This window comes from Caenorhabditis elegans, chromosome V, assembly GCF_000002985.6.
Source record: "Caenorhabditis elegans chromosome V".
In the NCBI taxonomy this organism is placed as follows: domain Eukaryota; kingdom Metazoa; phylum Nematoda; class Chromadorea; order Rhabditida; family Rhabditidae; genus Caenorhabditis; species Caenorhabditis elegans.
In genome coordinates, this window is record NC_003283.11 from 16904207 (window position 1) to 16918667 (window position 14461).

The 14461-nt window shown below is 35.7% G+C and overlaps 5 protein-coding genes across 5 annotated transcripts; 2 read left to right on the top strand and 3 right to left on the bottom strand.

Moving 5' to 3' along the window:
- Positions 1–705: 705 nt before the first annotated feature.
- nhr-262 (Nuclear Hormone Receptor family) lies at positions 706–2581 on the top strand (the record flags this gene model as incomplete). The annotated part of the gene is made up of 6 exons (NM_074871.5): positions 706–957; positions 1008–1142; positions 1191–1300; positions 1752–2059; positions 2165–2277; positions 2325–2581. Exons 1-6 carry the CDS (start codon positions 711–713, stop codon positions 2579–2581), a joined length of 1170 nt encoding a protein of 389 aa, NP_507272.2. The 5' UTR covers positions 706–710.
- Positions 2582–3762: 1181 nt separating this feature from the next.
- Positions 3763–5765, bottom strand: F09C6.16 (Seven transmembrane MLO family protein; the record flags this gene model as incomplete). Its single annotated transcript, NM_001129431.1, has 4 exons — positions 3763–3786; positions 3844–4102; positions 4417–4608; positions 5239–5765. 4 exons carry the CDS (start codon positions 5763–5765, stop codon positions 3763–3765), a joined length of 1002 nt encoding a protein of 333 aa, NP_001122903.1.
- Positions 5766–8027: 2262 nt separating this feature from the next.
- On the top strand, positions 8028–11144 carry nhr-116 (Nuclear receptor). The gene is made up of 7 exons (NM_074872.7): positions 8028–8088; positions 8181–8421; positions 8533–8909; positions 8959–9059; positions 10101–10307; positions 10625–10731; positions 10811–11144. Exons 1-7 carry the CDS (start codon positions 8035–8037, stop codon positions 11068–11070), a joined length of 1347 nt encoding a protein of 448 aa, NP_507273.2. The 5' UTR covers positions 8028–8034; the 3' UTR covers positions 11071–11144.
- On the bottom strand, positions 11127–11973 carry F09C6.10 (uncharacterized protein). The gene is made up of 3 exons (NM_074873.4): positions 11779–11973; positions 11536–11724; positions 11127–11390 (listed from the first exon to the last, which is right to left on the bottom strand). Exons 1-3 carry the CDS (start codon positions 11953–11955, stop codon positions 11295–11297), a joined length of 462 nt encoding a protein of 153 aa, NP_507274.1. The 5' UTR covers positions 11956–11973; the 3' UTR covers positions 11127–11294.
- Positions 11974–12985: 1012 nt separating this feature from the next.
- fbxa-206 (F-box domain-containing protein) lies at positions 12986–14272 on the bottom strand. Its single transcript, NM_074874.9, has 3 exons — positions 13991–14272; positions 13325–13940; positions 12986–13270 (listed from the first exon to the last, which is right to left on the bottom strand). Exons 1-3 carry the CDS (start codon positions 14266–14268, stop codon positions 13067–13069), a joined length of 1098 nt encoding a protein of 365 aa, NP_507275.1. The 5' UTR covers positions 14269–14272; the 3' UTR covers positions 12986–13066.
- Positions 14273–14461: the final 189 nt, after the last annotated feature.

The following is a 14461-nucleotide window of genomic DNA, read 5'->3' on the forward strand; positions in this document are numbered from 1 at the left end:
GTCATCATGACTTTTTGAACTTTTCGCAGTCCTGGCGGGCCGACCTGCTACGATTAAATCTCCGTAGACTAATTTCGTCCCTCTCCGCCTACCTATTAACTGTTCGGGATCAGCATGTTTTGAATATGATATCATTTTCCTCATTGTTTTCCACTTTCATTTTTGGAATAGTTTTACAAAGAATCATACATGTACTGTTAGTGAGATCATTCAGAAATTTCCAGAATTTTTTTTTGACAAACGAGAGTACTGAAAATTTTTGGCAAATTCTGGAATTTTCTGGAGTTTTCTGAAAATGTTTGGAATTCCTGAAACTTTCTGAGAAAATTCCAAATTTTCTGAAAACTTCTGAAAAAATTCTGAAATGTTCTGCAAATTTTTAAAGTTTTTTTGTCAATTCTGAGATTTCTGGGAATGTTTTAGAATTTATTGGAGTTTTCTGGAGTTTTCTGAAAATGTTTGGATAGTTCTGAAAATATTATGGAACTCTAGAAAATTCTGGATTTTTTTGGAAACTTCTGAGAATTTCTAAAATGTTCTACGAATTTTTGAAAATTTTGGATACAACTAAAAATTTCTGCAAAATTCTGCAATTCTGGAACTTATGGAACACTTGGTTTGTGTAAAATCTAAAATTACTGCTCACAACTTTTAAAAAATTCCTACCCACTGACAACTTTCAAAAAAAAAAACGAAAAATTTCAGACAAAATGTCGCCATTGAAAATGCACGTCAATATGTTGCAATCCGACCATGCACTCATAATGTCCTCATTTCCTGAACCTTCTCCTTCTTCAAAGCGCCCAACAGAAAACTGCAAGGTTTGCGGAGATCGACCAAATAACGATAGATATGGTGCATCGGCGTGCCTCGGGTGTACTGTATTTTTTCGGAGGGCTGTTGTCAAAAATTTGAAGTACAAGTGCATGAAGGAGCAGAACTGTTTGATTTCATGCAGTGAGTAGTGTCTTTTTCAATTTTTTTTACAAAATAATCAAGCATTTCAGCATATAGAAACGCGTGCCGTTACTGCAGATTTCAGAAATGTTTTGCTGTTGGAATGCATTCAAGCGCTATCCAGAGAAGAGACCTAGTGGGTCCACGAAAAATATCTGGAGATGGAGAAGTTATAATTTGTGAAAGTAAAATTAAGTTCAAGTGTTTTTTTTCTAATTTGAAGCCAATTTCAGACAACACATTTCTAGACGATTTTGCAAGTTTCCAAAGGACACAGTTTGCGGAGCATCTTCAATACTTTACCGAACATCAAGTTGACGTCGCATTTCATGTAGATCAAGCGGTGAGGGTTTGAAAATTTAAATTTCCCGTCCATACTATTTCTGGAAAAATTAGAGTTTCCCGCCAGTTTGTTAAAATCTGATAAAAAAATTTTATTCAGGAAACAGAACATTTCAGTCAAAGTTGTTTTCCCAGAACATTCAAATTTTCCGAAAACTTTTTTTTTCTTACTGAATGCTTGGAATTTTTGTCCAAATGTTTATCTCCCAAAATTTGAATTTCCCACCATAACTTTTTTTCGAGAAAATCTGAATTTCCTGCCAAAATATTTTTTGCAGGACATATAAATTTTCCGCCAAAAATGTTCTCAAAAAATTCGAATTTCCCGTTCGAGTCGTTTTTTGGGGAACATATAAATTTTCCGCCAAAAATTTTCTTCCTGAGAAAAATCGAATCTCTGAGCAATGAGCTGAAAATCTGCTAAAAATGTTAAAGTAAAAAAAAACTTCCAGAACGTCGTAAAATTCCGGCGCCGTGCTCGTGCTCACGACGTAAACGTTATGCTCAAACTTTGCCTGAAACAAGCAACAGAATGGGCAAATCGGTTAAAGCTTTTCAAGAGCTTACCAGCAGAGTCGAAGCGGAGCATTCTTGCCGAGTACTGCCTCGCCTTCAATTTGATCGATCAGGGCTACAAGACATCAAAAGAAGCTGACTTGGGAATCTGGTTACTTCAAAATGGGAGTTTTATGCATCCCGATTATTTTTTTGGGCTAAACGTGACAAGTGTCGATGAGGAGAGCATGAAGGTTAAGATACAGTAAGTCTTTTTTTTGAGTTTGGCGTGCGTTGCGTGCTGCGTTGTGTGTCGCGGTGCGTGTTGCGTTGCTTATCGCTCTATCCTGTACATTGTTGACTTTTCCAGACTCCATCACAACTTTGTCGCAGAAATGATCAACTGTCTGAGCACTCCATTCCGAAGACTAGAAATCGATGAAGTCGAGTGTGCAGCCCTGAAAGTAATTCTCCTGCTAACCCGTGAGCTCTTCGCCCCTTGCTTTACTACAAACACCTCGAATTTACAGCTTCCTGCTCCAAACGTGCAATCTATGCTGGCCGGGAAGGTGTGCTCGCCGGGCTCTACACAAATTGTACCGAAGAGCTTATGGATCACTGTATGAGAAAGTTTCCGGAGAACGGTGCAGTGAGGTTCGGGGAAATTCTGCTACTGTTAAGCGGTATTCGGTGCGGAATCAAGACTATGTATAATCAGACACGAGTCTCTGATCTCTTTAATTTTATGAAATTTGATAATTCTGTAAAAAGTGTGTTGTTGTCATAATATTCGTTCGTACAATGTCTTCCCAAATTGTATTTATGTCTAAATTACCGGTTTTTGAAGCTTTTAATCTATTTTATAATCTAATAAAAAAAATTTGTCAGTATTGATTATTTTGTCAGGCCGGCGCTCCGCAGCTTTGCAAAACGATGCTCTGTCTTTTGTTCAGTGCGACACTTTCCAAGTAAGCTGGCTTATCCTTCTTACCCAAATTTTTCAAATATTTTTGGACTTTTCAGCAAAATGATGTCTTCAAATCAATAAAAAACAGTAAAACATATTTTTTAAGTCATTTTCATTTTTTTCATAAAAAGTCCAATAGTTCAAGTATTTTCGAAACCTATTATAAATCCCTGTCTGCCTTATGCCAAAAAGTCTGCGGGCTGCGTGTTTGTATCTGCGAAATCGACATCGGTCAAGAAAACGGCGGTTATCAGGATCCCGATGTACCCTTGATCTGGGAATTGAATCTTTCTGAAATGTGGAAAGCTTCTACGGAGTGAATAATTTAATATTCCTACGGAAAACAGCTAGCTAACATGGGTCATAGAGACTGAATTTTCTGTCTCGAAAATACCGAAAAGAAATTCAGCCACTTTCAGCCAGTCTCGTCAATTCTCGTCAACAGTATAAAAAATCCCATTTTTCATTTATTCCATTAATTCACTTCAGTCGTCAGTTCCAGCACATGAACATTCGATAAAAAAAATATATAAAAGACTAGGGGTGACATTTTTTCCGGCAAATTGGCACATTGCCGGAATTGAAATTTCCGGCAATTGCCAAGAATTTTTTACAAATTGTGGTTTTGCACATTTTTTTGGAAATTTCAGAATTAAAATTTTAATCGGCAAATTGTACGTATCTTATGAAATGTTTCCTTGTTTCAAAATGAAAACTTCCGGCGAAGCGGCAAACCGACAAATTGCCGGTTTGCCGATTTGTCAATTTGCTGGACGTTTTGATTTTCGGCAAATTGCCGATTTGCCGATTTGCCGCAAAAATTGTTTGCCACTACTAATAGGGGGAAAATACGTGCCGTTTGGAATATAAGGTATTGGGTACATGTGGATAACGATCTAGTCCGGTTGAGACCTAACAAGCATGTTTCTATAAATCCGAATGACAAACAATTCAACAATTTTATTTTGAGAATATTCATCTGTCAGACACAATAACCAAGCTCACTGTAGGCCACCTACGCCAACCTAAAAAATAATTTATTTTTTGAAATTAAATAAAAAATAAAAATCTCGAATCCTTACCACACGTTCACTCCTTCGAAACACCATTTTTCCTGATTCCCTATACTTTGCAGAAACTACAATGCAAATGATAATTTGAAGATATTGATTGATAATTATCGCAACTGTAGACCAAGCCGCGATTTGTGCAGTTGTTTCACGTAGACTCTTCTCATTGACAAGGTTATGTAAAAATGGAATTAAAATATCTGGAAGTTTGCAAGCTAACATAGTAAACGTTTGACATAAGCTTAACACAATTGATGAAGTTTTTTGAGATCTGAAAGTTGAATTTTTGGAAAGGTAGTACTTCTGCTCGTTGTAGAGCTGCCCTGTTTTTGGTTCAACATCAGGCATGGTGCATCGACCCGAAACGCTCTTGTCAACTTTGGTGGCTTAAATCAAACCTATTTTTGGTTTTTTCAAAATATTTAATTGATTTTTTTTTAATAAAAAGTGGACTGATATATGTGAATTACTGTGAATTAAAATTTGCATTTTCAACCGATGCGCCATGTTCAGAGAACATCTCAGTGCTCTCGGATGAGCTGCCAACCTTTTTAATAAATTGTGAAGTCCATAGATAAAACTTACCGATCCCCTGGTTTCAACATCACAACTATCAGCATTATCAGTAAAAACCCAAGAACTGCTGGATACAAGTAGCATGGTCCACGGATAACACCTCTTATTAAGTTCAGTACCATCAAATACATCCTGTCATAGTCCGCTGGAGTTACAACCGCATAACGAATTTCGGGGAGGGCAATGAAACTGATTTCACAGCTGTAAAAATGTAAAGTCTAGAGCTACAATACTATCACAAAATTCCTAAAAAACCACTACAGTACCCCGACCCATTATTCCTCCAACGGCTTAAATAATTTGTCTTTTTCTAAAACTAAAGGAATTCTGCAGTACTCCTACAGTACTCCTACAGTACCACTACAGTACTCCTACAGTACCCCTACAGTACTCCCACAGTACTCCTACAGTACTCCTACAGTACCACTACAGTGCTCCTACAGTACTCCTAAAGTACCCCTGAAGGAGTACTTGATTCTTCAGTAATACTACAGTAATTCTAAAGTACTCCTACAGCTTTACTACAGTACTCTTACAGTACTCTCACAGTACTCTCGCAGTACTCTTACAGTACTCTTAGAGTACCACTACAGTACTCCTGAACAACTACTACAGCACTACTACAATACCATTGCAGTACTTCTACAGTACTCCCTACAGTACCTCAAAAGTATCTTACCATCAACTTGACGCAATAACTTGTCAAACCTCATTTTTTCAAAACTACAGTAACCCTACAGTATGACTACAGTATGACTACTGTACAAAATCAAATCCAAACTCCATTCAGAAGAGTTTCGGTTTTTCCCAAGTCACTCAAAAAAATCTCACCCAAAATCCAGTGTCACCTCTCGAATTTTATGCTTTGTCCATAAATTGATAGCTCCAAATACGGACAATACCATAACTACAACACAATTCCAAAATGCAACTTTTGAACTTTGAAAAGTTTCTAAAAATACTCCAAGCCCACTATAAACCGCCATATAGCAAATTATCCAGTTCGAATAGATAATTGTAGAATCCCGAATAGTCCCAAAAATTAGCTGTACAGTTATCTCAAAATAGGTGTAACTTCGGTAGCAATACTCTTCCACGGGTCTCAGAAAATGTAGAAAAGCCGGGTACCAAGAGGTCAAAATGTAGATCAAGTTGGTAAGGCATATGGATAAATGGAATATATAAATGACTTGGGATCTGAGGCACCATAAGATTTTGAAATGAAACAGGGATAGTAGAAAGTGAACCGGGAGTAGGAAAAGGTTTAATTTCAATATTAAATTTGGAACTGTTGACTGCCAATCTAGTCCAGGAGATTCCGAGGATATCCAACGAATGTTGCGTTCTGTTTGATTCATTTTATAGCCTAGTGAAGTAGTGAAAAATGAGATTTACTCTAAAAATATGTCAAAATATGTTGTGAATATTTATTTCCAGTGCAATTTTCGAAAACTTGAGACCCATGTGATATTTGCCTTTAAATTTTCACTCAAACCCATATTTATCTCTAATTTTATACCCGAGCTTTCTTAGTGTAAAATGAAAATCTTATTCAGCTACGAAATGTGTCAGGAAATCGGAATTTTGCCATCTTTTAACGGGGGACGAATGAGGAGGGGGAGGGATAGAGGAAATAATAATTCCGTAACGTGGCAACCGAGCAGCGGAGCATCAGTCTAGACATGTAGTTGAGATTCCTTTGGCAATTCAAATTTCTCGCAACACCTGTTTTACGGAAAGTTGGCATTTCAATTTTGTGCCTTTTAATTTGGAAAAATGAAAATTTGAATGCATGTGTATGTATGATGAAAAAAAACGTTTTTTTTTTGTTTTGACGAAAATGGTTTTTTTTTGGTTTTTCAGGCAAAAATAAAATTTTTGTTTTTTTTTTCAAATATGCATTTTTTTTGTTTTTTTTTTTGGTTTTTTCAGACTACAAAAGAAATTTTTTCAAAAATGTAATGTTTCCGTTGGTATAATTGGTGAACTTTTTTTTTGGTTTTTTTGGAGAAATCTACATATATTTTTAAAAAATCGATATTTAAAATTTGTTTAAAATTTGGACAAAAAAAAATAAATCGAAATTACTGAATCAGTGTTGTAATTTATTTTTTGGTTTTTTTTTTTCGGTTTTCTGGTCCTAAAAACTAAACAAAAATCCAACAAATATATTTTTCCCAACAAAAAAAAACAAAAAGCACGATAGATGAGCCCCTGATGCACAGATAAAAAAACAAGACTAATTTTAGTAATCTGTGCAAACACGCAATTTATTTTTTAAAGTGTACTTGGCGTTGTTCTCAAAAGTTCCAAAAAAATAATCATATGATCTCTGAATTCCCGCTGTCTATTCCTCCTACTCCCTCCGACTCTTTTTCTATTGTACTATGTTTCTCTGTTAGTTTAATCTCTCTAACTCAAATGTGGACATTTTTATGTTATCTGTGTCTCTTCGCCCATAAATGTATGTACACTTGCTTCTCTTTACGCTAAAATCATATATGAAAAGGCCACGAAAACGTTGTTTCCATTTTATATATTTCGCTCCAAGCCCGAATTTTTCTCTATTCGGGAGAGTTCAAAGCATTTATTTTTAATGAATTTTCTGATTTTCTAACAATATTTTTATTTTTTTTTCTTTAATATAATCCAGTAGTATTTTAAATTATAAAAGAGAAAAAATCTTACTATTAGAAAATTCGAATTTCCGCCAAAGTTTTTTCTCAGAAAATTTGAATTTCCATCATTTTTCTCAATGTTTTTTTCATATAAAACTACATTTTTTTAATTCAAAGAATATTGCAATCTTTGTTCGATTGCTGCTTGCTTGTGCTTTTATCAATACTTATCAGTGTCTCATTATCTATCTTCTTTCCGCAATTTCCATAGTCTATTCTTATGGTCAAAATGTTCACATTTTATTTGACAATTCACAATTTTCATTTAGAATGCCTCCGAATTGGGTCATTCAGATTTGTTCAATTGTTCTTCTCTCTTATCGCATGAGCCGTAACAAACAAAATTAATGTGATGTTTTAATTCAAAAAAGATGTTCAAAATTCAGTGTCTAGTGAACTTTTTGCGAATACAACTAACATTGGCTTCATACAATTTCCCAACACATAATATTCCCCTATTAAACCCAAAAATGTTGCATTTTTCTCACAAACACTTCACTTGTGACGTCACCAACGCCTCGCACTTCTTGAACGCCTTAATTCGTCCTTTCAAGTCTCTTGTCCTTGTTCCATTCTGACCGAAAACTTGCCTAGAGATAGAATCTTTGACATAGATTTCTATCAAAAGGGGTATTCTTGGCACACACCGTTGAAGACTAAAAATATAACTTACTAACAAATGAATTCACTGAGTTTTAGGTGAACTTTGTTTTAATTTCTTTATAACAATTTCATACCTCTATTGCTCTATTTTTTAAGATATGGTATTTATTTTCTCAAGAAAATTAACATTTTTTTAATAGTAGCAACAGTGGTAATTTTTTTCAAAAATTTCCTTTTTTCGATGACACTTTGGTAAAGATGAACCCTTTTCCAATTTCTATTCTACCAAAGTTCAATTTTTGAATACATTCTCGAAACTCTCTACCGCTTAAATTTCAGATACTCCATGATACATTCTCGTTGCTCAACTAGTACTGATGAGCCCGTCGATCTTCCGGAGGTAAGATTTTCCAGTTTTTATAATTGACTTGTGCAATTTCAAAATTGTTTTTGTACATAAACCCCTGAAGCCTTTAAAATCAGCATTTTCAGTTTTCACTCTCTCCGCCTGCGCTCTCCGCAGAACCAAGTACATCTAGTCCATCCAAAAAGTCAATCGGGTCTCGTGTGGAAAGGCCAACCGAGTGTTTAGTATGTGGAAGATCTGCGCACGGATATCATTATAATGTGGCCTCGTGTAACGGGTGCAAAACATTTTTCCGGAGGATGTGCTTGTCGGGAAGGAGTTTTAGCTGTAAATTGGATCGAGATTGTTTCGATTTGACGAAGAGAAGTGAGATTTTTGAATGAAACATTTTAACTCTCGTCAAAAATTTTCTGTAGAAATTTGAATTCCCGCCAAAAATTTTCGGGACAAAATGGAGAACTGAATCGAAATTTTCAGAAACTCCCGCAAAATGTCGAGCATGCCGGCTTCAAAGGTGTCTATCAGTTGGAATGGATCCTGGAGCAATGGAAGTTGACGAAAAAGCAGCTTCATCTTCAACCTACAAATCTCTGCTAAAACGCTCGAAAGTGAAAGAGGAAGACCAAGATGATTGCCAAATAATTGCTCTAGTATCAAATAATTCAAAGAAACCGTGGGAATTAGTTAAATCCTTGGAGAACAAGCTGCAAAACACAATCGATATGCTAGTGTACTTGGAGTCGAAAGTCGAGAAATTTCGAAAATCCTCTTATAATCCGGACTGGAACGAAATGGACGGTCTGGAATTTTTACTAAAGACTGAGAGCCGGATAGGGTTTGCTGATCGATATGGGGTTGGTGGTTTTTTGATTTTTGGTCTTAAGCAAAACAGATCGGTTTCAGCCAATGAAAGAATGCCCTATCAGAAGTGATCAGAAGAAACTTCCTCCTCCACCTCATCCCTCATCAGCAAAGTTCGGAGGACCAAAGCATAACCCTGACAGGTAAGTATTTTTCTAAAACTTTATCAATGCTGAAATAGCATGTGCCATGGCCTCCTGGAGTGTTCATAATTAATAGAGCGCGCTCGCGCGGCACCCCACGAACTCCAGAATTCGCGGGAACTCGTTTCGCGGGAACAGCAGTCTTTGGCTATTTTTGGCTTCTATGGAAATTATTTTTAATTTTTTGATTTAAAATAGTGTTTAGAAGCATCATCTAAATTTAAAATCTGTAAAATTATGAAATTTGGACTAAAACTGCCGGTTTTACAGAAAGGAGTCACAACGGCTTTCTTTAAAATGTATCTGTACCGTCAGTTTTTCGACTTCAGAGTCGTAAAATATGTCATTTTGTAGAGAAAAATCTGTTTCACAAAAATTTGTGTTTGAAATTCTAATTCTTTAATTACTAATAAAAAAATATTCAAAAAAATCAACAATTTTACGTTAAAATCTTATTTTTTCAATTTTTCAGTTTTTAATAAAAACAATTTTAAATTTTCAAGCGCAAATTTTTGTGAAACAGATTTTTCTCTACAAAATGGCTTATTTTACTACTCTGAAATCAAAAAAGTGACGGTACAGATACATTTTAAAGAAAGCCGTGGTGACTCCTTTCTGTAAAACCGTCAGTTTTCGGTCAAATTTCATAATTCTACACATTTTCAATTTGGATGATGCTTCTAAACACTATTTTAAATCAAAAAATTAAAAATAATTTCCATAGAAACCAAAAATAGCCAAAGACTGCTGTTCCCGCGAAACGAGTTCCCGCGAATTCTGGAGTTCGTGGGATGCCGCGCGAGCGCGCTCTAATAATTATGAACACTCCAGGTGGCCGTGTGTGCCGTAATTTTATGTTTTTGTTGACTGTGGAGTTGTCAGACCTAAAATCGGCCCACTGATCCAAGCCGGAAGGCGCTCATTCAGAGTCTGTACAAAGTTTGCCCGAAATTTGGCCAAATATTGACAGCTAATGTATTAGAATCCATGATCCCAAAAATTGCAGAATCTGACCTGATATCCTGAAAACTTTTTTTTCAGAAAACAATGGATGTACTTCAACTTGTTCACCACCGTAGAGTACGCGAAGACGTTCATGTTTTTCCATAGGCTCGACTCCAGAGACAAATTTATTCTGACAAAGCATATCACATTGTCTTGTATGAATCTGCATCTCTCCTACATCTCGGTCGCCAGGAAATCAGAAGTTTTGACGAATCCCGACGGAACAAGCTTTCCTTCCAGAACGTTAGTTTTTTTTCACGAAGAAGTAGGGTCACGGCACGATGAATCAAAAAAATTCGGGAAAGAAAACTTCGCGTGATCTACAGCATGTGGTGTCAGAGTGTCCCATTTCGGTTTGATCTACGAGAATTGCGGAAGTTTAGACGCAGATTTCTCCAATGATTTTGGTCGAAAACTTCCCGCACTTTTTGTAGATCAAACCGTTGTAAGACAGCCTGACACCATGTGCTACTGAGGCCTAAAAAAACTGTGACGTTACGCACAATTTTACAACGTAAAACATGGTGCATAGAGTCTTGGACCTCAATTAAAATTTCCAGCCAAGCCCACTACACTTCAAAAACAATGTCGGTCGCTCCTCTAATTCGGTATCAAATTCAGTACATCGAGTACACGCTTCTCAAAGCAATTTGCTTATGTAATCCAGGTAATTTAAATTTTCAAACTATTTATTTTCGGTGGGTTATATGAGAAAATGGAAAAAAAATTTCAAATTTTTTTTTCAGCCGTTCCCGATCTCTCTCACCACGCTCAGGAAATACTTTCAAAAGAACGGGAAAAATATGCGGACGCTTTATTCGACTATTGCCTCCGAACTCGAAATGATGGGCCATCACACTTTGCTCAGCTGATGCAGATTTTCGATGTTCTGGAGCGCCAACAGAAGCTTCAAAAAGATCTCCATTTGCTTTATATTCTGCCAACTTTGGCTCATGCTCCAAAGTGTCTTGTTATCCGTGTCATTGAGGATATTATGGAATCGTGATTTTTATTTTACTTACTATTAGTGCGGAGTTTACGAATTACCGTATTCACTTTGAAAATAAATTTTGAAAATTTTATTTTATTTGAAAACAATTTTACAGGTCTCTAATGTAGTGAAAAATGTACTGAAATTTTCAAGTACATGTTTCATTAACTATTAGGTTGGTTCGTAAAGCGTTTACTGATTAAATGCAAGGTGAAGCAAATAAGGACAAAATTTAACATTTAACCAGAAGTTGGATACTTGCTACACGCTTTATCAGCGTACAAGTAGTCATCTCTTCCATGAGCAGCACATTCCTTTTGCTTTCCAGAACATTTCTGAAAATGTTATCAGATAATATTTTTCACAGTAATTCTAAAAAATCTAAATTTGTTTGATAACAATATATTTAAGTTTTTTCAGAAATTTTTGTGAAAAAGGGTGCTTGATTTGAAATCAATGATTTCAACGTCCATAACTTACGTTCCATTTTTCGCACGCTTCTGGAGTGGGATTTTTGCTGACAACATGGGGGATTCCACATTTTTGCATGTTCCAATTAGCATATTCTCTATTCTCACAGATATTTACAAATTGGTTACACACATTGTTAGTGTAAATAATTTGTAATTTCGGTCCACTGGCACATTGTTTTTCATTATCGTCACATTCCTAAAATGTGTTAAAGTTAATTTTCTTGTTTCAAGAAAACAAAAATTAACTTACGTTCCATTTTTTGCATCCGGGTTTAGTAGGTTTCATTCTGATTTCCAAGGGTACTCCACATTTACTTTGACAAGCTCTCATTTCGGTTGGTATTCCTGTGGATGTAGGTAAATCATCAGATGCCATGACCGCATATTGTGCAATGAACATTGAAGAAATCAGAATTTTCCAAACCATGTTGAATGATCTGACGATGGAGAATAGAGCCGAAACTCGATGCTTAAAAGGGGGTCGAGTGGGCGGCGGCGGCACAAATCGAATCAAAGCTGGGAAATTGCAGAAAAATATTGATAACGGGGAATAGCATGGGAACGTCAATTTTACTTTCAAACCGAGAATCTAAATCGAATATCTGAAACAAGAAATTCGAAAAATCCGAGAGAAATTAGTTTAAATTAGTGACTTTTTCTTGGAGAAATTCCGTCTTCTGAGCCAATTTTTCGACAATAGTGTGTATTTTTTTATAAATTGAGCATAGAAAATGAATTTGAAAAATGTTAAAATTCTATGTTATACATTTTTATATATTTTCAATCCTCGAATGGTTCCCAAAACAATTTTTAAACAGTTTTAGGATACTCCCCAGCGTTTTTTCCAGGTCGTTTTTCCAGATCGCACTATATTACTCCAGATCGCACTATATGGGAACACAAAATTCCGAGAATGCGTACTGCACAACATTATTTGACGCGCAAAATATATCGTAGCGAATACTACAGTACCTCTTTAAATGACTACTGTAGCGCATGTGTGGATTTACGGAAATCAATAATTATTCGATAAAATATTAAAAGAAGACACAAAAACAAATTACAAAATCGAGCCCGTAAATCCACACAAGGGCTACAGTAGTCATTTAAAGAATTACTGTAGATTTCGCTACGAGATATTCTACTACTCTGTGGAGTTTACAAACTACCGTAGTCCTTGAAATAAAAATCCGAATTTCTGAAGAAAAAACCAGGTAAAGTTTAAAAATTAGTAATTTTATCTGAGAAATTTCCGGAAACTGCAGAAATTCAAGGATTATGATATTTTCTATAAAAAATACCGAAAATTTAAAGTTTCCAGTTTTTTTCCAGAAAAAACCTAAAATTTAGTGATTTTTTCTGGAAAACACCTACAAGTTGAAAATTTCCGACAATTTTCAAGGTCTCACCACGAAATTCGCTCCTTTTCGCTTTTGAAAACAATAAAAACTAAATAGTTTTCGAGTCGAAATCTGTAATTTTCATTGAGAATCATAAAATAGTCAAAATTAAGGTTCGGTAAAAAAAAAACAATAAATTCAAAATTTCCGGTCAAAAGTAACAAAATCCAAAAACATTGTCATTTCAAGAGAATTTGTCGAAATTTCGTAGAAAGTTGTCTGCCGTATCCCTTCATCATCTCCCATGTACTGAATTCCAAAATTTGCCGCCAGTTCTTCAAGATCGAAGGAATTCATGACTTGCAGCGTGCAGTGGCGGAAGTTCGAGGATTCTAGGAGCCTCTGAAAATATTGAATTTTCTAATTTTCTAATAAATTTTTTTTGTAAAAACTGACCTCCTTGACGTCCTGAAAGCACAAGTGCTCGAAGAACAGCTCAAAATGCTCGAAATGCAGAAAATTCTCAATGGGAATTTTAACGAGACTATCAATTTCCAGATGTTTCGCCTGTTTCCACTGATCCAACTCGACGATTTCCTTCATTATTTCGATATTTTCAAAGGATGAAGAGTCACAATTCGTCACGATTTTCTCGAGAACACCACTTTTCAGATAAGGAATAATATTCTTCGCATGGTTCATCTCGTACCCACTATTCGTCTCTATATTCACATTTTTCACTGGAAGCGGCAAATTTCGGGCCTTCAGCAAGGCCTCCAAGCTTTTGAAGCATTTATCCGAGTCTATATCTAATCCGTGCTTCGCATCAATCAATACTTCAAAGTAATCCAGCTTCAATCTAGGATTTATCAAAGTGACGCCGAAATCGAAAAGTGCGATATCGATTTTATCGTCGTGGCCTTCCTCTTCCAGATCTTTATACTTGACGCAAGAATCGTCATATTGAAGAAATACAGTATCATCGTAGAATCCAAACGACAAACTCTTCGGCATCTTGCTTTCCTCGTCGACAATGGATCTGAAGGCACGGGAGACTTGTCTCATCGATAATCTGGAAATTTTACATTTTTAGATGAATTAAAATGTATTTTCAATGATCACCTTGAAACCCAATCCAATTCATTCATAATTTTCACTAAAATTTCGATAGGGATATTGAAAATCGACAGGGAAGAACTTTTGTCAAAGTTGAAATCCAAATTCAAATTTCCATTGGCAAATCTCATGAACCAAAATTCAAAGTCAACGTAATCCATACACGAATCTCCTATCACATCGCAGAAGCTTTTATACGCTTCAAAAACTGGTTTTCCGTCGATAAACTCGTAAAGAACGCATTGTCGCAGATCGTTCTTATTTTTCGGCGATAACTGGCTCATAGTTCTGAAATAATTTCAAATTTGTGAAAAAAGCAACAATAATAGTTTTTTACAAGTTTCATACGATTAAAAAGCAGAAAAAATGAATAAAAAATGACGAAAATTGATTCAAAAACATTGCGCGTCACATCCGGTGTTCAATGTGCAAACACGCGTCATTGCGTATTCTGATTTCTACCGTACTTTGAAGCAT